The 23,147-nt window shown below is 40.0% G+C and overlaps 2 protein-coding genes across 3 annotated transcripts; both read right to left on the reverse strand.

Annotated features, from left to right (window-relative positions):
• Positions 1-2,093: 2,093 nt before the first annotated feature.
• On the reverse strand, positions 2,094-6,028 carry gja10b (gap junction protein alpha 10 b). Of its 2 annotated transcripts, XM_042390476.1 has the most exons (3): positions 5,882-6,028; positions 4,418-5,764; positions 2,094-2,667 (listed from the first exon to the last, which is right to left on the reverse strand). In XM_042390476.1, the coding sequence occupies exons 2-3, from the start codon at positions 5,741-5,743 to the stop codon at positions 2,629-2,631; spliced, it is 1,365 nt and encodes a 454-aa protein (XP_042246410.1). In that variant the 5' UTR covers positions 5,744-5,764; positions 5,882-6,028; the 3' UTR covers positions 2,094-2,628. The 2 variants fall into 2 exon arrangements, with proteins under 2 accessions (XP_042246410.1, XP_042246408.1); XM_042390474.1 differs by having other exon boundaries at positions 4,418-6,028.
• Positions 6,029-7,096: 1,068 nt separating this feature from the next.
• casp8ap2 (caspase 8 associated protein 2) lies at positions 7,097-22,528 on the reverse strand. The gene is made up of 10 exons (XM_042390473.1): positions 22,178-22,528; positions 20,378-20,449; positions 19,745-19,819; positions 19,495-19,595; positions 18,461-18,535; positions 17,341-17,456; positions 14,529-17,002; positions 9,502-12,382; positions 8,240-8,339; positions 7,097-8,133 (listed from the first exon to the last, which is right to left on the reverse strand). The coding sequence occupies exons 2-10, from the start codon at positions 20,409-20,411 to the stop codon at positions 8,071-8,073; spliced, it is 5,919 nt and encodes a 1,972-aa protein (XP_042246407.1). The 5' UTR covers positions 20,412-20,449; positions 22,178-22,528; the 3' UTR covers positions 7,097-8,070.
• Positions 22,529-23,147: the final 619 nt, after the last annotated feature.

The raw sequence follows: 23,147 nt of genomic DNA on the forward strand, positions 1-23,147 counted from the left end.
AGGTTACTTTGTCAGGTCATATGTGACAATATTTGTTTATAACCATTACAACAGACTGATTTAAGTCAACAATTTTACTCTTGCTGTAACTCTGTAATTGAATGCTCTTACCTTTTTGCTGTGTATTAGTCTTGTTTAGTTACATTTTTTGTTGCTGCTTCTCTGAATCAAACACTGGCTTTTCAACTCCAAAGGTTGTTCTATAAAAGAATATGAACAAAAACATGCCTTTCTCAGATTGCTCAACTTTATTGAAAAAAAAAAAAAATCTGGTATCCTGGTTGAATGTGCAGGCTGAAATCATTGAGTAAAATATAAAAATGGAATATGTTTACAAATAGGTGTCATGTCATGTTTGATCAATTTTTGCCATGTAAAATTGCTCGGTTCAATTGGACTGGTTCTTGGTGTTGTGTAAAGAGACAAAGAATGAGTTTCCTCACCTTGTCTTTAATCCACCTTTTGGGATGGGTCAACATTACATGGATACAAGTGCACCTCCGATATTTGCCTTAGAACTTGCAGAGGCCATAGTTCACATTCAAGCGAAGTGAGTGTATGCAGGGGCCTGGGCCCCCATCCCTGAGTCACCAGTGCGGACTTTCTCACACTTATCTACCTGTGAAATCCTTCATACCTCTCATTACTGGTCAATGACTGTATCAGCAAACTGCATCAGGTGTTTTTTCTACATGCTTTTTACACAGATTATATGGATTATTGTATTAGTAGATTTTGGTGCATCATTTTTAATGTAATAGCTCTTAAGCTTGTAGTTCAAGTTGTTGTTTTTTTCTTTCATTTTTCTAGATGACTGTTTGTGTTAATATTGTCAATTTGAAATAGCTGTTATTTGCTTATTCTCTACTAAGAGTTCTTACCTTTATAATTTTTAAATGCTACATGACCCTAATTAATTAAAATGACTTAACCATTGTAAATACGGTATTGTGCAAACCCCATTTTCATTCATTTCAATTGCTAGTGTTATATAAATGACTTTTTTGTCTAGACACCATTTCTCTTTATGAAATAAAGAAACATGCATATCATGCTGTTGTTTTGTGGATGTTTTTGCCTGAGTGTGTCTTTTCATGACAAAATGTTTGTTTTTGTTTTTGTTTTTTGCCACTCGGGGGCAGCAGAACAAGCTGCAAACACAGTACTACACCTTATAAAGTTTAGATGGTGAGCGTATTTGCTAACTTTGTCAGTCTGCTGTTTGGTGCCGGGCCGAGGCTTCAGCAGTCTGAGTTAGTCATATCAAGTGGATACCTGACACATTTACAGTCTTTTTAGCATCAAATTCTCTCTTTGTGTTTCCTCAGACAGTGTTTCCCTGTTGAGCTGTGGTGGAAGTATAGTAACAAAAAGAGGGACTTTGGCACTAAAAAGACTGTAACGTTGAAAGATATCTACTTGATTTGACTTATTTGGACGCTGAAGCTTCATATGAGCTTCAGATAAACTTTTAAATACATTTTTGCAGGTCAAGGGGGTCAACAGGGGCACATAGCTCAATTTTGCCCTGAGGCTTCCTAGTGAGTTAAACCAGCCCTGCATTGGATCATTAAATTCAATTGGGGTCATCCTCTGGGGAAGCTGCCCATTTATAAATGATATAAAATTAAGAATCTGACCAAAGGTGGAGAAGTGTGAAGGTCAGGTAATGGACAGAATGGACAGAAGTCCTTTAGTAGAATGAAAATTACATAGCAATATCATTTTTCAGTAACATTCATGTGTGTGAGTAAACATTTTGACCATGGAGTCATCACTATCAGCCCAGTTAATCTCATCGGACCATGTAGCTTTGTATCCACAAGAAATGTTATAATAACCTGGACAGAATAGATGTATAAACTGCTGTGGAAAGAAAGTTTTGGACAAAGGTTGACCAACTGAGTCACATCACTGTCTTCAGGACAAAAAATGCACTGTAATCTTTATTAGAGTCATTCCAGACTAAAAAACATATCACACAGACAAAGCAGTCTGGGCGTACTGAGGAGGGGAAAGTGTTTAATAGAAAAAAACAGAAACATTCACAATAAAAGCTGACATTTGTCAGATATATTCATGTTAGGCTAGTCTCAATCGAAACGAAATGTTGAATTTGAAGAGCCCTTTTTTTTCTCCAGCTCATTCTGTATGATAAACCATAAACACTGGTATAAAGAGTTCTCTCATCTTTTTTGTGGTTGCAATTTCCACAATCTGTAATTACAATCTTCTGTCAAATATCTTTGCGACAGGCCTCATTTTATGAGCCTTCACATATGTTTTGAGCCAAATATAATTTTGATTCATATTTGATTTGTTGTCTCCACAAACCCAACCCTAAATAGCAAGTTGCTTGCAAACTAACAATATAAAATTAATGAGAAGCTGGAGATATCATTGTACACAACATGAAGCAAAGTATTAAGCATTGTCTGTGGAATGTCATGTGAGTATAACTGAACTGAAGCTCTTGTTCATGCATGATACATACTGTATAAACATACTATGAAAACATAACGTTGCAGTTGAGAGACAGGATGAGATTCGCTTTGCGATCAGGATCCCTCGGCCCCTTTAAAACTCCTACATGCCTCCAACTTTGTTCCCAAAATCATCATTTTCAATTTACTTTTTCATGATGGAAGACAGCTCCAGGATCATGCTCTGAAAGAAAGAAAAATACATTGTTATTATTCAAATCACAGACACAAACACATCTCTCCTGACAGCAGCTGAAAATCTTGTTTTCCTGACCTCCAGCTGACCCTGACCTCCAGGTGTAACCTCTCACCTTGCTACAGTGATGTAGAAGTGTACTCCAGGGTGCATCACTGACCACACCCATCAGTGATGCTGACTGTGATCAGAGCAACAGACTGGAAACTTTAAACCAGAGCAGGCAGGGAAACATGCATTTCACCTGGTTTTAAGTTACTCTTATTATTTCCCATTTTCCTCACATTTTTTCTTCAGAGTGATTTCCCTAGAGCATTTCAGGTTTTAAATGTTCCAAATTTCCCATGTAATAAGGGGGTGAAAAAAATAACAAAGAATTCAGATTTTTCTACAATATTTGCATTTTTACTTGTGAAATACTTGATAGTTTAATCTCTTAAGGTCTCTAAGTTTAAAAAGGGAAAATCACTCTTCTCACTTGTCTGAAGTGGGTGTGACTTAGTTGGAAAAAAGTGATGTCATGTACTTCCATGCATCAATCACAATTTAACAAAATTTTAATCAAAATATGACTAAAATTGTGGAGTTGTTGCCCATGTTGCCAGGACCAATGTCATAGAAATCTGATCAAACTGATCAAACCACACCCACACAGTTTAAGTCTAAATGAATCATACTTATGGGTGTTTGGGTTAGGGGTTAGGGTTAGGGTTTGAAACCAAGTTTTCAGGGTCATTATATGACCGCAAGCCCCCCCAAAAAACAGTGAAACCACTGGTCTAGTGTGTGTGTGTGTGTACCAGGTATTCCTCATGTTGTGGGGATATAAATCTGTTTAGACAGTCATGTTGTGGGGACTGGCCTCCCTTATTGGGACAAAAAGCAAGTCCCTAAACACAAGGTTCCCCTACACACTTGGAAGGGGAGGTGGAGGGAAGGGGTATTCATTTGATTGCAATCTGCAACCTCACTGCTATATTAAGGTAAATTTAGGCTAATGTTAAGGTTAGGGTTAGGGTTAGGGTTAGGGTTAGGGTTAGGCATGTGGTGGTTAGGGTTAAGGTTAGGATAAATCTCCAGGAAATGACTGTAAGTCAATGTAATTTCCTCTGAAGTGATGGAAACAAAATTCTGTGTGTGTGTGTGTTGGTGGCAAAACACTGGATGAATTTTTATGAATAATTTCAATTATTTAAAGGGTAAGTTCACCTAAATTACAAAAATGTTTTCTCACTTACTGCTAGTGGAATCTATCCATGCAGATAGTTTTAGTTTTATTTGTCCAGGTTTTGAGATATCTTTCTCTTTGATTCTTGCCTCTTTTAGTTTGTGGTGCTTGACAGCACTTGAGGTAAGTAAGAAAACATGCTTTTGTTTTGTTTTTTGTCATTTTGATACATGTTAAAGAGCAACTTAACAGCAGTTGTTTGCCAACCCCCAGTGGCGTAGTTCTGACCTTCCTGCAGTGATATACAGGTGTACTCCATGGTGTGTCAGTACACTCTGACATCACTGCTGGATGTGATTACAGGTGCAATAGAGCACACTTTTGAACACACCCAGCTGACTAAGGTGCAACAGATTTCAAACATTCAACTAGAGCGGAACACTGCTTTTTAAGTCTGGAGTTAAGTTACATACTCAGCTATATTCATCAGACAGCCAAATAGTGACATTTGTTGCTTTAGGTACTTCAGATAAAACGTGACTGGATAATCATTTTCTGATCTGTTCTCACCATGGACATCCTCCTCCCAGCGGCTGGAGGTGGGGGGGTCATCACTGGACTCTCTCCCTGGTTGAGGTGCTGGGCCTCAACGTCTGTTCCACTCTGAGAATCGGCGCTATCAGACGGAGTGGCCAGCTTTCCCTCCGACATTCCTCTGGACATGAAACTGCACTTCCTGGCGGTGGGGTAGTGGTCGCTCTCTGGAGAATCACTCATGTCACTGAGCTCCTTACAGATACTCACTCGGCTCTGCTTCCTCTGCGCGTTCCTCAGGGCTGCTGGGATCTCCATGTGGCTGGCCATCAGTGTAGGTCGAGGTTCTGCGTACTGTGGCTGGCCGGAGCTGTGAGGTCCGTTGGATTCTTCACTGCTGCATGACTTCCTGTTGTCCAGAGTGTAGCGCCGCTCCACAGCCCCCAGCTGCTGCAGAGCCTGCTGGTTGGAGCTGTTCAAAGTCTCCCCATGAGCATCAGACACAACAGAGCAGGTCATCTGTGTGAGCTGCATCAACCTTTGTGGTGAGGAATTAGTGAGCACGCAGACCTGCTGCACCATAGAGTTTTTCTTTGACCTGTACACGCTGTCATCATCTCCATATTTGTATCCATACAAGCTTTGTTTGATCTTCTTCACCCCCAGATGGAAGATCTCTAGGAGGTTGAGGAATAAAGAAACTCCGGCAATAACCAGCATGAAAACCATGAAAATGTTCTTCTCTGTTGGTCGTGACACAAAACAGTCGACACTGTTGGGGCAAGGCAACCGTTCACATTTGTAGAGAGGAGACAGTCCAATGCCATACAGAGCACACTGACCTATTATAAAACCCACCTCCACCACAGATCTGGTCAAGATATGGAAAACATATGTGCGCAGCAAGGAGCCTCGAAGGGGAGCTTTCCTTACTTTCTTCTGTTCATCTAGCTTCCTGAGCTCTCGCTCTATTCGCTTATGATCCTCCTGCGCAGGGTCTGTCCCCTCCAGCTCAACTTTCAGACAGGCTTTCTTCTTGTGCCTCTCCTTCTCAAGGGTCCTCAAACGGTACAACGCATGCCCCATGTAGACCAGAGAGGGAGAGGACACGAAGATGATCTGAAGGACCCAGTAGCGGATGAGGGAGATGGGGAAAGCCTGGTCGTAGCAGACATTCTTGCAGCCAGGTTGCTCTGTGTTGCAAACAAACTCACTCTGCTCATCATCCCAGACGTCCTCAGCCGCCACACCAAGCACAAGCATCCGGAAAATGAAGAGGATGGTGAGCCAGATCTTCCCCACGATGGTGGAATGAATATGGACCTCTTCTAAAATACTCCCTAATAAGTTCCAATCCCCCATCTTGTGTTACATTATTATTTGCTGTCATCGAAGAAATAATCACGAGTAGCCAGTTAGATCAACAAGCTTTTAGAGGCTATTTGGTTAACTTTTACAATGGGAATATTAAACATGCAATAAAAAACTTGCTTTACTTACATTTTTCTAGGGTGCTTGTCTCATGTGCTTCAATGTAAAGCCATCATGAAAGAGCAGATTCATTTGTGGAGACATCGGGGCTTATTTGTTGTCCCTTAGAGACAGACGAGACCCCACTGTGCAGTGTAGCTGACACTATTTCAGTGCTCCAGTTTGCAGTGATTGATCCACCACATGACCCTATAATGCCCTGAGGTTAGTTTCACCCTGCCACTTTTAACAGGACACTACATTGGAAATAGCACCAACTGAGATGTCAATACACAGCCAGGCACAATGTTTTCAACTTTCTTGCTTGTGATGTAAAACATTTGACCAAAAGTAAGTGGACACTCATGTCCATGTGCCTTTTTCTTGGTCTGTTTTTGTGGCTTGGGTTTATGAATGAAGGGAAATCTTAATGTTCCAAGATACATTGATATTTTAGACAAAAGTCTTATTCTAACTGTATGGCAACAGTTTGTGTTTGTTCCTTTCCTGTTTCAACATGACATTTGCACAAAGCCAGCTCTATAAAGAAATGGTTTCCCAGTTCGATGTGGAAGAATGTGACTGGCCTGCAGAGCCCTGACCTCAACCCTGTACAACACCCATGGGATGTTGGAAAGCAGACTGTGAACCAGACCTTATCACCCATAACACCAGTGTTGGACTGCACTAATGCTCTTGTGGCTGAATGGGAGCAAGTCCCTGCAGCCAGGTTCCAACATCTGAAACCAGCATAGTAAAGGCATAGTGGAAGCAGGTTGATGAGCATGGTTTGGGATATGTCTAACGTCTGGATGTCTACATACTTTTAGCCATACAGTGCATTTCTAGGAACTGAACCTTTATATATTTATTTAGAATAACTGTGATCTTTGTCTGCTTTTTTTATCTCTTACTCATACAGTGTTGCATCAATGAGTAATAGTATATTTAGTCTGACAGAGAAACATGAGACATCATCCTCCACTTCATGTCATGACTGATCTGGTGAGTTTCAAATTGTGCCCCTAGGCACTGGCCTCAATTTCAACACTTTGTGGCCCACTTCATGAATATTTGTGTCATGGTGAATACAGTATATTGTGCCACCTAACAGCTTATCTTCCACTTGTACCAACTGGTGTAGATGGTTTATGCCCCCAATTTTCCATGAATGTTTTACACAGATTCCATAAACAAGAATTCAACAGACATACTAGCATAAATAAATAAAACTTTATTTTCAGTAAAGAATTATATACAATATTCACAATATTGCGTTCTATGCTATTTATAAGCAATATGATAAGTCAAACAAAATATCATTGAGGCCCACACATCAAAAGTTTAAATTTGTATTAACAGAGGTAACTGTCCTGTACATGAATTGGACATGTAAACATTGTAATAACCTTCAAACACATCAAGCACCCCCCCTCCCCCCCATCAAATACTTCCATTAAAATTAGATTCAAAATATCACTAATAGAATTATATTAAAATGGCCCAAAATATCAGTCCCATAGCTCAAGATCTAGAGATGGGTGATACTTCAAGTTGTTTCCCATGAGCCTCCAGTAATGTAAGGAACTAAATAAGTCACTTGATTTAAGAGAAGCCCAGGAACCTGGAATTATTCCAGCTAAAGGGCAGTTTTCCCAACTGTTTTGAGAAAAACACATGTTTAGGACTAGATATAAGATGAAGTTGAGACCAAGATATTTGAAGCTTTTCATATCTGCAAAGGTCGAGAAAAGAAAGCATGTAGATGAGGAAAAGTTTTATGTGATAAGAACCAAACTTCAGTAAGGAACCAACGTCTGATAATATACAGTACCGATACTGAAGTAGTGATTGCTGCCGTGGAGGTGAATCACCAATAACAGTGATGTTTACTGGATTTTCACTATGTGGATGTTTCACCGTTCATATCAATATTTTCAGTCAGTATTGTTGAATTCTTATTTTTCACACTTTGAATTATTTTCAAACAGGCACAGTTCAACATCTGAAACAAAATACCTTCACCACTGTCTGACGGTATTTTGAGGTATTTTCATTCTACTTAACTGACCTGGTCAGAGTATGCAGGGCTTCACCTCTTCCTGCACCATGTCACATTAACAGCAGCCTACCTGTGTTGGTGCTACAGTATGTGTGTAAAAATGCTCTGATAGAAGAACAGTTTTCAGAACAAAACATCAAGCGGACAGTCAGTGAGATCAGGTGTCCATCTTCCCCTGCTTCTTAAAAAGCTTCATGAGTTGGTGAAATCTGTGAGCGATCTGAGAAAAGGACAGTTGAGTCAGTGTATTTTCCTTCAGTATAGCAGGTACAGTCATCGAGCATTTGTGTGCATGTCACACACTGTAACTACAACTGTGAACTTACCTGCTCTGATGGTTTATCCAGCTTTTCGGCCAGGGCAGAGAAAGTTTCACGTGAAGCACCTTTTGTTTTCAGGTCGATAAGAATAGCTCGATCTTCATCTCTGGAACAAACAGAATACACACACTCAGCCATAAGCCTTTACAGGAACACCTGTAGGAATAACCAGCCACATTTCTGCTAAATTGTTCATTTGCATTCATTTAGTTGTAAATCGGTGCCTACAGATAGCCAGGAGGTTTTGAGCTAATAGGCATCTTTACATGTTCTGTTTGTGTACAGATTGAACAAACTGCAGAGCTGAAATGAGTAGTCAACTGACAGAAAGTTAATCTGCAACTATTTTGATAATTGATATTTCATTTCAACATTTGCTGGTTCCACCTTCTACAATGTGAAGATCTGAAGCTTTTCCTTTTCATATATAATAGTAAACTAAATATCTTTGGGCTTTGGATAGTTGGTTGGATAAAACAAGCAACTTGAATATAACATCTTGGATTCTGGGAAATCATAAACCAGCAACGATACAATGAGAAAAAAATGTGCAGATTAATCAATAATGAAAATAATCATTGTTTGCAGCCCTTCAAAAGAAATACATGTTAGTGAGCTTATCTATGTTGGTAGGTGACTTTTGGAAATTTGGACAGAACCAGGCTTGCCGGTTACCCCTGCTACCAATTTTATGCTAAGCTAGGCTAACCATGTCCTGTAAATGGTAAACAGCACCAAACCTGTGATAGTTGGGCAACCAAGTCTACCTGCTCAGCCATAGCCATGAGCCTGTTATATTACATTATATTATAAAATAACACATAGACATGAGATTGATATCAATCATTCTTCTCACTGTCAGGATTAAATCAGATACGTCCAACTATTTATCACTGTTGCAATTATATTGTTGTTAAAGATTCTAATGAGATTTCGTGTGGGCATGAGAACTTGTTTATGACTTGAAAATCAAAGCTGAAAATCTGTTGAACTTGGGGCTTTAACACCAAGATTTGGAAATTACTTGTAACTTGCAAAAATATGACTTTTTTCATCCTCTGGGCTCTTGTAAGGCTAAAAATGATTTCTGGTTTGAAGTGGTGGAGCTACTTCTGGGAAATTAATTCCCTCATGCATCAAGTGTTTGCAAAAGAAGGGAGGAAAAAAAGAAACAACATAAGTCTGACTGTGTTTGACCTAGTTGGCATCATTTACTTTAATAAAGTAAAGTAAGTAAGACGGGGCAAAATACTGCGTCAGCTACTGACCTGGTCCATGCTATCACCACTGCGCCTTTTTTCTTGATGATATTCTTGGCAGAGAGACTGTTGGGGGACAGAGGTGAAGATGAGGATTTGGATTCACTATCATCTCTCTTTGAGTCAGGCACCATCGCTTCCAAACACTCCTCTTGCTCCCTTCTGGACCGCTTCACTTTTGATTTCTCTTGGTGCTTCTTCCGTTTTCGTCCTCTCTCATGATCCCTTTGGTCTTTCTCTGGTGTGCTGCTTGCATCCTCTGCAATGGTGAGACTTCTCTCTGACTCTGACACCTCTGTTTCATCTCTGTCTGAGTCTGAAACATGTGTCAGTGACACTTTTCTCCTTTGATATGTTTCAGAGCTTCCAGCAGGGTGATGCAGACTGTTATTTGACAAGGCAGTTTTAGAGGGACTGATCATTTTCTGTGATTCGGACAAAAGAGTTTTTGAGGGACTTTGTTGAACTTGCGTATCTTCACCTTTGTGGTGTGTTTGAGTTGCGATCTCATCAGTTGTGAGTGTAACACCTCCTCTGGTGGTTGCTTGGTTGATCTGCCCAAATGAATGATCAGAGCTTGGAGAAACATTGTGCAAACTGTTATCTGAAGGAGTTGTTTTAGACCGAGTTTTTGGAGATGTAGACAATGTCACTGACCCCACTGGAAAACAACCTTTTGAGGTACTTTGTTGAGCTGACCTATCCTCTTTTTTGTGGGATAGATCTTTTCTTAGTGTTGAGTTCTCATCTTCAGTGAGATAGTTATCAGCACCAGTGGCAGCCTGGCACATCCCAGAGCGTCCGGTGAGGTTGGAGAGACTGTTCTCTGAGGACATAGCATTGCAGGGACTGCTGTCTTTTTGCGACTTGTCCGACAACACAGCTTTTGCTTGACTTTCCTGAGTTGCCACATCGTGTTCTCCACATTGCTGCTCTTCTTCTATTAGTGTTTGACTTAAGCTCTCATCAGCAGTAAGAGTGACATCTGCACCTGGGGTTGCCTGACGAATCTTCAGGATGAAATGATCATTGGATTTCTCCATCACTAGCGCCTGCATGGGCAAGTCTGGCTTGAACATGAAAGGTCTGGCAGCTGCTTCCGAGGCCACGCTGCTGCTGGACCCGCAGCTGGAGTCGTCCGTGTCGAGGGCGAGGTGAATGTCCTGCTCCGTAGCGTCTTCGCCATCCAGCAGAGCGTCCTCACTTATGTGCGCACTAATGACGCTGTCTGGAGTGGACATAATGGTCATACTGGATGGCTGTAGGAAGCTGAGATGGCTGTCGGACTTGAGGGGTGATGGGATGGTGAGGGAGACTGCCAGATCTTCAGCTAGAATGGAATAACACTTCTGTGAAGCAAGGCTGGACTGCAGCATCGCTCGACTCTCTGATGGCACCTCTAGCAAGCAACTTTCATCAAATAAAGCTGGATTCAGCGGGACCTGATCTTTGGACCGTGGAGACGACACCTTGCGAGGTGAAATGCTCGACCATGTAGTGATAAGTTTGGAGGGAGTATCAAATTTTGTTGGGGAAAGCAGTTTAGATGGAGAGTCAAATTTAGATGGAGTGGTTATGCTAATGAGTCTTTCTCCATCTTTCCTTGGAGTACTGAGGGACCAGGCGGTGTTGTCTCCGGTGATTCCACTGGTCTCCAGCAAGTCAGATCCTTGCAGGAGACACTTGAAGATTTCTCCCATTTGAGAGTCTCTCACCAGGTTGAATGTTAAACTGGAAGCTTGCTGTTCAGTGAGCAGTTCAAAGTCAGTTTTTTCAAGCAAAGAGACATTTTGAGAGACAACCAAAGAAGCCATGTGATTTTTCTCTGGAGTTGATGGAATTTTAGGAGGAAGGAAATTGACCACAGTTTGTGAATTTCGGTAATTTGGTGGATGCTGGTCAACATTACTTTCTTTTTCTACACGAGTCATTCTGATATCTTTGCCTCTGCTTCCGAGGCCTGTTCTGTAAGGCACAACAGCACAAGGCTTGATACGACTCAGGCTGGCTGGAGGAGACTGTACATCCTTCTGTTGACACTGTGGCTTCTTAGCAGGAGGCTGTCTAGACATGTTCTCATTTCCGCTGGCCCTCTTGTCCTCAGCCTGAGCTCTTGCTGGTTTGCAAAGGCTCTTCAGTGTTGTGTAAATGTCCTTGAACAAATAGTCAACTTGAACATCTACAAAGTCCCACAACTTTTGCTTCAGATCGACTGCCTGCTGTTCAAAGATGCGTTTCACGATGCCATTATCTGCTACTTTGCTAAACACAGACGCGACCAATTTCTTCAGCTTGGATTTCAGCTCCACTGCCTGACTGCATATTTGACCAAAATGGGCACCGTCCACAAATTCTAAAAAAGACTCCTGGAAATTCTCCATCACACCATAGAAGCTCTTCTTAGGAAACGTTTTATGAAGCTTCATGTACTTTTTTCGGATTTCAGAGCGAACCAATTTAAATGTCTCCATTACTTCTTCTATAGTGGAAAAAGAAGCTTTGCTTGCTGCAGGGCAAACTGTTTTAAAACGACTCTTACTACCAGTAGTTGGGCTTGGTGTCGATGCACCTGCTGTTTCAGTCATTTCTTTTGAAGCAACAGACCTTTCTTCAGATTTCCTCTTTAACACAGACTTGGGACTTGCTTTTTTTCTGACGGGACGCACTAACTTCGCCCTCTTGGTCGCAGGAGCAGGAGAAATTGCGGTCGTTTCATCGCTTTCGCTTAAAATTTCTCCTTCCTCCAGTTCAGTGTCAGAGAGACTTGAAGGCAGGTCGGATACCTTGTCCAGGTTTTGTGTATCATGTTTTGAAGGAGAACCTGGGTATTTGTTTTCTTTGTTTACATCCAACTTCTTTGAGTTGACATCAGCAGTTGTAGTGGTGAACTCTGCACAGGAGAGAGATAGAAAAGATGTTATATAGTAGGGCTGGGTTAAAAAAACAGAACAAAACAAAAAAAACCCCAAAAGAAAACGATTTTCCAATTTAAATGGATTTTCATTTGAATGATGTAATATTGATTCATAAAATCGTGTGATAAATCTTTTAATATATACTTTTTCCCATGGATGGGTGAAGCTTAAACCCTGCTAGTCTCGTGTGGCCAGCCTTTGGTTTTTTGCACAACGATCTTGCTGGACCTCAGTTTAATCAAAAACATGGCGGGGGCTGCTCCACTGCAGGCATCGCCAAGTCTGGTTGCATTTGAGATTTAAAAACTATGTAAACAGAGAAGAGCTGGACAAAAGCAAAGTCATATGTAAGATGTGCAAAATGGAGGTGAAATATTGTGTCAACACTCACTGACTGTATAAGCTGTAGACCTGTACTATATTGTGTTGACTGTTGTAGTGTGTTGGTCACAAAGGACATTAATGTAACTGCTGTGGGGTTAATTCTTCATATAAATATTAATATTTTTAATAATGCACCAGGTTAGACGGTTCCTTGTACAACAGTATTAGATCTCTGAGAATCTCTTTCATATCCAAGCAAAACTGGTATTTTAACTGAAATATCCCTGATCAATTGATATTGAATTGAATTGAAAATCGAATCAGGACCTTGTGAATCGAATTGATTCAGAAAGTCAGTATCGATACCCAGTGCAATTATATAGACGTTTTGACTTAGCGTCTAATATTTATGATAAAATATTAGATCCTAAGTCATTAGCATCATTATTATTATAAGGTTCCCATCTAGTAATGATGTGGATCTTGTATTAATGAGTCCCATCACTCAATATTTAAAGAGAAAAAGGAAACATGATTAACAGTCACCACCATCTGAGGAGACATGGCTACGATGACAGTACTTGATGTAATTTACATATTATTACCTCCTTGGTTTGAGGCATTGGGGTATATCGATGTCAGTTACACACTGATCTGCTTAGGTTTGCTCTAGCAGTCTACTAGTTCTCCAGCTGCTGCCTCTATAAACTATTCAACAGTTTCAAACAGACACATTTACACATTCATGGGTGCATATTCATTTGCTGTCAAAGTGTTCATTGATATCAATTCTGGCAGTGAGTAAGGATGTGCCATATCGTATTATTAATGATATTTTTCTGCAGTATTGTGACGGTATTTTTTCAAAAAGGAACTTGAGTAGTGTGGAGATGGTCTGATAACAGGAAACGTTCAAGGAAAAAGAGCACAGGTGCTACACAACATTCTATCTAATAACTATGAGACAAGTCACGTCAAGATCACTTCTGGTGACAATGATTGATTGATCAGTACAGTGTATGTTTGTGTTGGGCTAATTAATCAAAGCAGGATGTCGCAATGTTGTAAAAAAATTAAACACTGATGTTGCAGTCAGTCACAGTCAGGTGGATATGAGAGGAAAAAGTCACCACACAGAGAGCAAACAGTACCAGTTAAATGATGAAGGTAATTTGGTAATCACCAGCTGGACACATTTTACACAATACAGTCTGCAGCAGGGTGAAGAGGCTTAGGTTTGGTATTTGTCAGTTGGACTCAGCTGACTAACGTCGGTACAGCAGGTCCATTACAACATAGACTCTGATCAGAGTTATTGTAAAGCAGTCTGTCTGCTTCTCTAGAACATCCCCAGAATCCTTCAGGTAACACTGACTGAATACAGGGATGGCTATATAAATCTGACCACACAATCCAAAATTATATTACAATTACATTGTATTATATTGTTTCTATTATGTGTTCATGTAAGAAAATTAATATTGGCTGATACATTTTTGTCTGAATTTTTAATCCCTAAAACATCTAAATCGGCAGTGTTCTAAGGCCCATCTAACTGGATTAAACACCAGAAGATAAAGTATGACCTCTTTCTGTCATCTTACGAAAATGAGATAATTCAGTTTGAGATTGTAGTCTGTCGAGATAACCTCTGAATTCAACCATTACCAAAAGGTAACCATCTTAAAAAAGATATCAGCTTGACAAAAACACATAACAGGCATAAAAAACCTATTAGCCACTCTGTTCTTCTATATGAACATAACATTTAAAGCGACATTGTCAGGCCAACATTACCTTTCTGAAGACTTTTGACATGACCAGGCTTGCCATGAACATGGAAATGATTTCTCTTGCTTATCCGTATTGGGCTCCTCAGCGGGCTTATGGCATCAGGCATTCTCTTCAGATTGCTCAGTGTGCGCATCATGGAGTCCTCATCATGAACTAATGGCATCGAGCTAGAAGGCTCAGCATTACTCTCATGACTCTTGCCGGGACCGAAGCTCTTCTTTGGTGTGAAAGTGAGGTCACTGTACTTCTCTGGCAGGGCTGTCTCCTCTGTTGTACTGCTGACTTTTGACACACCGATACAGCCAGTGGAAGAGCTGGGCTCAGTTGCAATGCTACTGCTGTCATCTTCATTTGTCCTTGTTAACACGTAAATCGCTTCAGGCAAACTCAGCCCTTCTTGTGGAAGTGATTCCAGGCTTATTGTACTAGATACAGGATCTGCATCTTTAAGACCATCTTGCATATGAAGAGCATCTTTCTCGTGAGCGGAACTGGATGAAGCGGGAGGACACGGTTCTTGCTGGCAGTCCACTGGTAGAACAGTGGGAGAAATTTGCTCACTTCTGACTTTGGTCTTGTCTTTAGAAACAGGTGTTCCCCCTCCGTCTGACACGACGGCATCTTCTGTGACTGAATCCAGAGAGAGGCTCTGCGGTACTGCACTTTTAGAAATTTCCATACTCGAATCAAGCACAACAGATTCTGTAACAGTAACAGACTGATCAGTACTATTTCCACGGTTTACTTTTTGTAAAGAATTTCTTGTGTGCTGTTCATTAATGCTTCCAGATGTTTCACTGAGACCATCAGTAGCCTCCAGTTGCTCAGGTCCATCTACCAGGCTGGCTGAGGCCAACTTGGTTTTGTTCTTCAGAGAACTGCTCTCTGATGATTTTGGTGTGAGATGTGCAGTCATCTGATTCTCTGCAGTATCAGGGGAGTGGCTAAGTGCTGAGGTAGTTTGGACTGAATTGTCTTCAAGCTGCTTGTCAGCCGCAGGTGTTTCTCTCTGGATTTTGTCCTTTTCCTGGACATCTTCATCACACTTCTTATGCGTCTTTTCAGAAGTTGGAGTTTTGTCCAAATCAGAAGGCCGCTCTTCAACATCTTCCAACCTGGCTTCTAACTCACTGCCCTCTAGTTCATCAATGACACACATGTCTTCAACATCAGGCTGTGAACCCTCATCATCTGGACTGTTTTCTACTACCTTATCCACTGGTGTGAGGTCATCCTGGCTGCCATCGATGGGCAATAATGGCTTCTTAATTGGTGAAAGGGTTAGATTCAAGGTTTCCATGAAACACAGTTTCCTGTTTGGAATATTTTCCTCCGCAGAGCTTTTTTTGGCTGTATCTGGATCTTCGGATACTCTTTTTAAGGCCTTGTGTGTCTTTTCTGGTCTTTCCTTGCTATGGGCATCAACTTTAGCATGGTCTAATTCTTTTGATCTCTGTTTTTCATGTTCTCTGCTCGTCTCTGACACAGTGCTCCTCTTATGCTTTCTGCTAATTTCATCTTCACGTCGCCTCTCTTCCTTCCTCTGATGATCCTTAGAAAGTTTATCCCCTTCCCTCTCTTTGGAGGACTCTCTGCAGCGCTCAGCATGTTGATTTGTAGAGGACTTCTTCCGGTCCTTTGAGTCTGAGCTTATGCTGTGTCTGTCATTAGTCTTGATTTTTCTATGATCTCGACTGTAGGTCTCTTTAGAGTTGTGAGCTTTACCATGTTCAGAGTCTGATGTGACCATTTTGGATTTATCTTGTCTCCTTTCTCGACTTTTCCCTTTTGAGTCTTGAGAGGAACCTGAACTATGTAAAATCTCTGGCGGAGGGCTTTTAGCCCTCTCTGATCTGTGGTGCCCCTCAACGCTTTGGTAGTTCCTGCTTTTACATGACCTGGAGTCATATCTCCGCCCTGTGTCTTTGTCTGTTTTGTGAGACCTGTTTTTCTCAGAGGCATAACAGTCCTTGTTGGGATCTGAACCAGTTCTATGTCTCCTATCCGTTGCTTCAGATAGTTTTTGAGTGTGATATTTTTCCTCTCTCTGTTTGGACTTGTGTTTGTCTGACTCACTATGTCGGGTTGATGAACTGGTGCTGGATTTGCTGACAGAGTGCTCAGTCTGTTTGTCTGCTTCTTGACAATCTCCTCTTGAGGAACCTTTTGAATGAGTATCAGAGGATGCTTTTGAAGCTCTGGTCTCAATGCAAGAGCCCCTGGCCTGGTTGGTGGAATTATCATTGTCTTTCCTGGATGGTTGAGGGTGATCCTTTGGAGGATGATCCTCCCTGGGAGGTGAAGTCAGTAGTGGTGGAGGAGGCGGGGGAGGAATGGATGGTGGTGGAGGAGGTGGACGACTGGAAGGTGGTGGAAGAGGTGGCCTATTATTGGAGCTGCCTGAGGAGGTCCGGCTGGAGGAACTTTGATACTGCAGATTATTTATACGAGAGTGATGATGCCGACCTTCCTCTGGCCTGTGGAAAATGGTTTTAATAATCAATTAACATAGATCCAATCAGTGGAGGTATGTACATAGGTAGCTTTTTGACTACAGTCCAGTGGCTAGGAAATCATAGAAATTAACAAACTACTTGTGACAAGTACCAGCAAATTATTAAAAAAAAAAAAAATATATATATATATATATATATATATATATATATATATATATATATATATATATATATATATATATATATATATATATATATATATATATATATATATATATATATATATATATATATATATTAGGAATTTTTATTTAACTGGTTACAGTTATAGTCTGTATTATTTGCATATTAACACTTACTGTTGGTTCAACCTCTGAATCTCAGCATCTTTTCGTGTCACCTCCTGTCTAGCTGTTCGTAAAAGTGCAGAGATGTTCTTTTTGAGACGGTAGTTCTCAGTGTTCAGCCCTGTATTCTAAAAAAAAAACCCAAAAATAAACAAATACGGGTTATTTTTTTTGGCATTTTTCATTTGACAGTTGAAAGTGTAGAGACACAGAACACACAGAGAGAGAGAGAGAGAGAGAGAGAGAGAGAGAGAGAGAGAGGTATGACATACAACAAGGGTCAGTGGCCAGAATGGAACCTCAAACATTGCGGTTATGTGGTACATGTTAGTGATACGTGGATCGACTCTGATGTCATCTGAATCCGCATGTACGCATAAATCATACACCCGCCACCCACCCAAATGAATTATTTTCTCTGACTTACAGACCTGCACCCGCATGGACGTTTCACTCCACCTCTAGCTGTCCCTGTAGGCTATATTGCCTTTTAAATTATGTTGAGCAGCGCAAGTTTTCCAGGTGATTTCTTACAATGTGTTGTATTGATGTGTGAGTGTTTTCTTTAACGATTTCTTTCAAAGATTAGAGAGGCTGCTTTCAGTAATTCTAAACGTTTCAATGCACACAATAATGTCACTGCAGCAAATACTGTGGGACATTTAAGCATCAAAACTAAAAACTGTAGTTATAAACTTGACAGGACAGAGTGAACTCCAGGGGAAACACACAAACTTTTAGCTTCTGAAATAAATATAAATAGCTCTGATGGAGCTCAGGATTTATCAGCTGCTTTACTCCAAACATTTTCACTGTATGAACCTGGACTGTGTGGGTGACCTTTTGTGTAGACGAACACAGAACATTAATTAACATTAGATCCTGACCCATGCTGTCAGCGTGTCGGAGATTTAAATAGTCAATGAAGTTTTGACTGCTGTGCCTCGTGCGTCAATGTGCACAGCGTTTCTCTTAATGGCTGTGAGTACATTTACACAAAACTTGGGATACTGGGCGTTGTTTACAACAATATATAATAATGAAATATATTTTCAGTACTTTTGTATGGAGTCTAATAATAAGAAACAATCAATCATTTCAATAGCTAAAAAATAAGGACAATGAAACAAACCTGCGTCTCCATCTGCTCGAGTCTTCTGCGCAACTCTTTAATTTGGTTTTGAGCTGCTTGGAATCTGGACTTCAACTGCAAACAAAATGAAAGGGCCTGTGAGATGGTTGGCCAGCTGACAGCAGCCCTCTGCATTTTATCAGAGCATGGTGATTTCAGAAACTTTCAAAACCTCCATGGGAGCATTTCAACATGTAAATTGTTATACCTCTTTTTATACACAAATATTATGTATAATGCTGAATAAAGGTTCACCCCATACTTGACAATTTACACCAGACTGTTCACAGGGAACTCTTTTAGCCGCTTTTCATCTCAGACCTACATAACAACTACACATATGGAAAATGCAGACCTTCATTCATGCCATTCACTGAATGAGGACCAATGAGGGTTCCAGCAGAAAAAAAGGTTGTCCGCCAAAAAGGTTGATCTGGATCAGCTTTTGCTGGACTGCAATGTAACATCATCTGGCAAGGTGCTGCAGTGGCCAATTATTTGCTCCTGTGTTGTTTAAACACAGTTCTGATTTCAGGCTGAATGCCCACTAAGACAGGGGTTACAATACTCTACCTCATATACAAACACTTGTGAAAATTCAGTCACATGAAGACATTTCCCATTCAAACATTTATTTGAGACCAATAAAATCAGAATTTATTGATCAGAGGAAAAGTTGCCACAAATATTAACGATTCTTGCTGTGTTTTTTGGCATAAATAAGCAAATATGCATAGACAAAGACCAGTAAACAAAGACAGGGAAAAGAGCAGAGGCTGTGCGAGTGGGGGAAACCCTGAACATATAGAATAGGGTGACTTTTATATACTCATTATAATAATCCACATTCACCCATTTATAGCACAGCTGTACATTGTTTACTCTGCAAAAGATCCAGGTTGGGAACAAGCATAAACAGGCATGTTAATCTCTGCACACCAACAGTAAACAAACACAGGTTGGTCTCAAGCCTCACCTTCAATATGAAATGCCTATGTGAACAACAGTGAGAAGGGAAGAACATGGCGACTAACCTCAGTGTAAGAGGACTCTCTGCTCTGTAATTCCTCTGTTACAATTTCTTCATATAGATCCATTGAATTCTTCAGCTGAGAAGGATTTGATGAGGGTTTCTCTGCAATAAACCAAAATAGAACAAGGAATAAGATCATTTTCATTCATATTTATAAAGTCAGCATCAATATTGAACAAAGAAATCTGGGCTTTTAATATTATTAGTAATGATATGTAACAGATCAAATGGAACTATTTCAAGAGTTTTACCTGCATTGCTGCCAGATCCGATTTCCAGGTCATCATAGATATCCACTGAATCTTCACTGACATTAGGCACAAAGACTGTGGATATTATAAATGTATATCATCACACATGTACAGCTGTAATCATGACTTTTTTCCATGTAAGTCTTAATGCAAAATCACTTCATTGCCAGTAAATACTTGTGTGTGTTTTTTTTAACCATATAACATCGATGCCACAGTTTTTGTTCCATTGTGGGAATTTTTTAAGGGACTATACAGCGCAGTTATTTTACCCCTCAAATAAAACTGGAAACTAAATACAGTGCACTATGCAGCAAAGAGAGATTTATTTGGGATACATAATGTGTGGGAAATATAAATGTTTCACTCCATATATTTAAAAAATGATTTCATCTGTAGAAATGAAGTACATTTTGGGAAAGCATCTGCAAATATTTCACAATCTGAATGTTTTCTAAGATGAATTTTAGCTTTATGTCAGCAATCATTGTGTGATTGTGGAATTTGGAGGGAAACCACAGCTTGGGCCACTGGTAAAGACATCTACATTGTACTTTACATGATATAACAGTCTTATTGCAGAACAGAAATCTTTATAATACACAAATCCAAATGCAATAGCCTTATACTTACGACCAGATGCACTGTTGGTGTCCATTTTCTCCATTCTTCCAAATATCTCTGACTCACTTTCTTAAGGAATATCTGAAAACAATACCAAAATAAATAATTAAATAAATAAGTAAAAATCAATAGTTATTACCAGTCTACAAATAAAATCAGTCAGAACATACTTCACACAGGCGGAAGATTAACCTGTGATATTTAACTACATTGAAAGCAAAGGCAAGACACAATCAATCAGGAAACCCATTTCACTCATCCACAATTACTTTTAGACTGATAAAGTCATCTTTAAAGAAGCATTCCACCATTTTTACACATAAGGTCAGTATACTAATCATGGTTAGTCCAACTCATTTTGTGAAAAACTGTTGTAGAATGTAATCTGTGACTCTGGAAGATCTTTGTCACGTCTAGTAAAGTAACCCAGGTGATCTACAGTTTTCTCTTGGGCTTGGACATTACACACTTGCCTGAGCCTGAGTTACAAACAAGGGGTGTGGAGTTTGAAAGATGCCAGCAAGACATGACTGGAAGACTGGCTGAATTATAGGAATTGTAGGATTCAGTGTTTTTGGAGCTTGATCCATATTAGGGACTACATTTCAGGGTATCTGTAGCTGTGCAGCTTCAGTTTTGACTTTTGTTATTTAGACCTGTCTCTTGTAAGTGCAACCAACTTCAGTGTCCTTTTAAGACTAGTTAAACATGCCTCACTATAATATCTGCGGTCAGCATCATACTGTGAGACAATAGAAATCAGAGATTCTGCCATACCATTAATACCCTTTAATAAGTCTGGTTGGATAAGGCCATTGTGGTCGATGTTGCAAATCAATGAGCAGGACTGTTTTATGGCAATATAAGATTTTTATGATTTTACATCAGTGTAATGAAGAACTGCGATTTAATGGGCATTTAATGTACTGAATTAGATGTCCTTCATGTCTGATCATTTTATTTTATTTATACAATTTCTCAACTGTTTTTCCCAGAAAATGTACTATAAAAATTACATATATGGTAACAGAAGAATGTATTCATATTCCAACAGATACAGATTAACACTACACCAAAGCAAACATAGTGCATGTGTTGTCTGTAGAGGACAAGCTAAGGTTTCTGTGTTGTTAGCAGGATTCATTAACACTGTGTGCTAGCTGGAGCTCTTTTGTTCACTGCTGCAGAGAATAGAGCAATAAAGCCATCCAACAACAGTTGAAGTGAAGCAGAGAGAAACAAAGATTTTTAATAAGTTGAGCTGACTTAATGTTCTAGGTGAATAATGCTTCAGTTTGACTTTATTGTCCTTGGCCTCGATCTGATATTTAACACTGAACTCAGCATGCTATCATTTACAGTACATCTACTTAACTTAGTCCTGTCCTAAACTCTGAAATCCCACACAGCTTAAAGGTCTGCTGAAATTTGCTACTGAAGCAGATGTAACAAAATACAGAATGGTGGGCAAACCCTACTAAAACTATGCTTACCCATTTTTGTATTTTCTTGAAGGACATTTTATCTACATTTTTCAGCTAACACAAATCTCTAAGACACATTCATATAACCATATATGTAGTGAGAAACGTAAGCTAAGTACCGGTTTCTTTCTTATTTTTTCACAAATACAGACATAAGTTTGTAGTTAACCAACAAGTTTTAGTCAGATACCCTGAACCCAGTTCGCTGCATATTTAACATACCAACGTAATGTTATTAGTTATCTATCAAAGAATGTGAGTCTGCGACGCCTACGTGTTATAAAAAGGACATTTGAGTGAGTTAACAATGAATAGGTTGACTTACGTGTTTGCGTATTGTTATATGTCCTCTTATTGTTTACAACTGTAATGTCGCGCCAAGACTTCATTGCACAGGAAGCAACGACATTTTCCCGCGCTGTGTCACTGCCTGGCAGCCATGGGTTGCAGCTCCTCTGAGGTCCAAAAAACCCTGTTAAAACAGGAGTCAACCCCTAAAGACGACCAACTGTAACGCGACTCGTCGACTTCTTCAAAGGTTCCCAGTCCCCCTGCAGTCAGCGGACATGAATGAAAGCGTTAAACAGCAGCAAGGGTGGCAGAAAGTTGTTTCTCTCTCGCGGAAGAGAGTCGCACTCGGTCGCACTGTGCCGGGGTCGCTGTCCGCGCGCGTCATCACCGCGTGACGTCAGGAGAGAGAAGGGGAGGGGTGTGCAAAAGGGAGATTTAGTCCTTTTCTCATTTATTATTAAATTATTAAAATTTATTATGATTTCTGTCTGTACTCATTCAAGTGACATTTGGACTCAAATTCCCTTATTGGTACCTATGACAGACGTCTTATTTTTGATTTAAAAAAAAAAAACGATAAAATTGCTGTGTCTTTTGGGCAAACAACCATTTTCCAAACCATATTCCAAACGACAAAAATGTTTCATGTGGAACCTCAGACATTCTGTGGTTCTGTCTGCGGTGCATCTAAAAACAAAAAAGCTTTAAAGACTTCTCATCTCTTGAGCAACATTGTGGACACATTGAAAGATGAAATTGGTTTGCAATATTGCTTATTCACTTTTTTAAAGACCCAGTGAAATGAAAAATGCATTTTCCCAGTTTTAGCCCTGTGTTCCTGTGTTAATTGTTCATTTATCTCCAGAAATACATGCCAAATACATGTTCACAAATCGGTATCAGAGTATTTTTACATCAAAATGCCTGTCTTTTCTCTTCCTGTAAAACAAATGTTTGTTGAGATAGGGAGAGATGTGTGTTTGGATATCAGTGGGCAAAACCTT

This window comes from Thunnus maccoyii, chromosome 17 (genome assembly GCF_910596095.1).
Source record: "Thunnus maccoyii chromosome 17, fThuMac1.1, whole genome shotgun sequence".
NCBI classification, from domain to species: Eukaryota; Metazoa; Chordata; class Actinopteri; order Scombriformes; family Scombridae; genus Thunnus; species Thunnus maccoyii.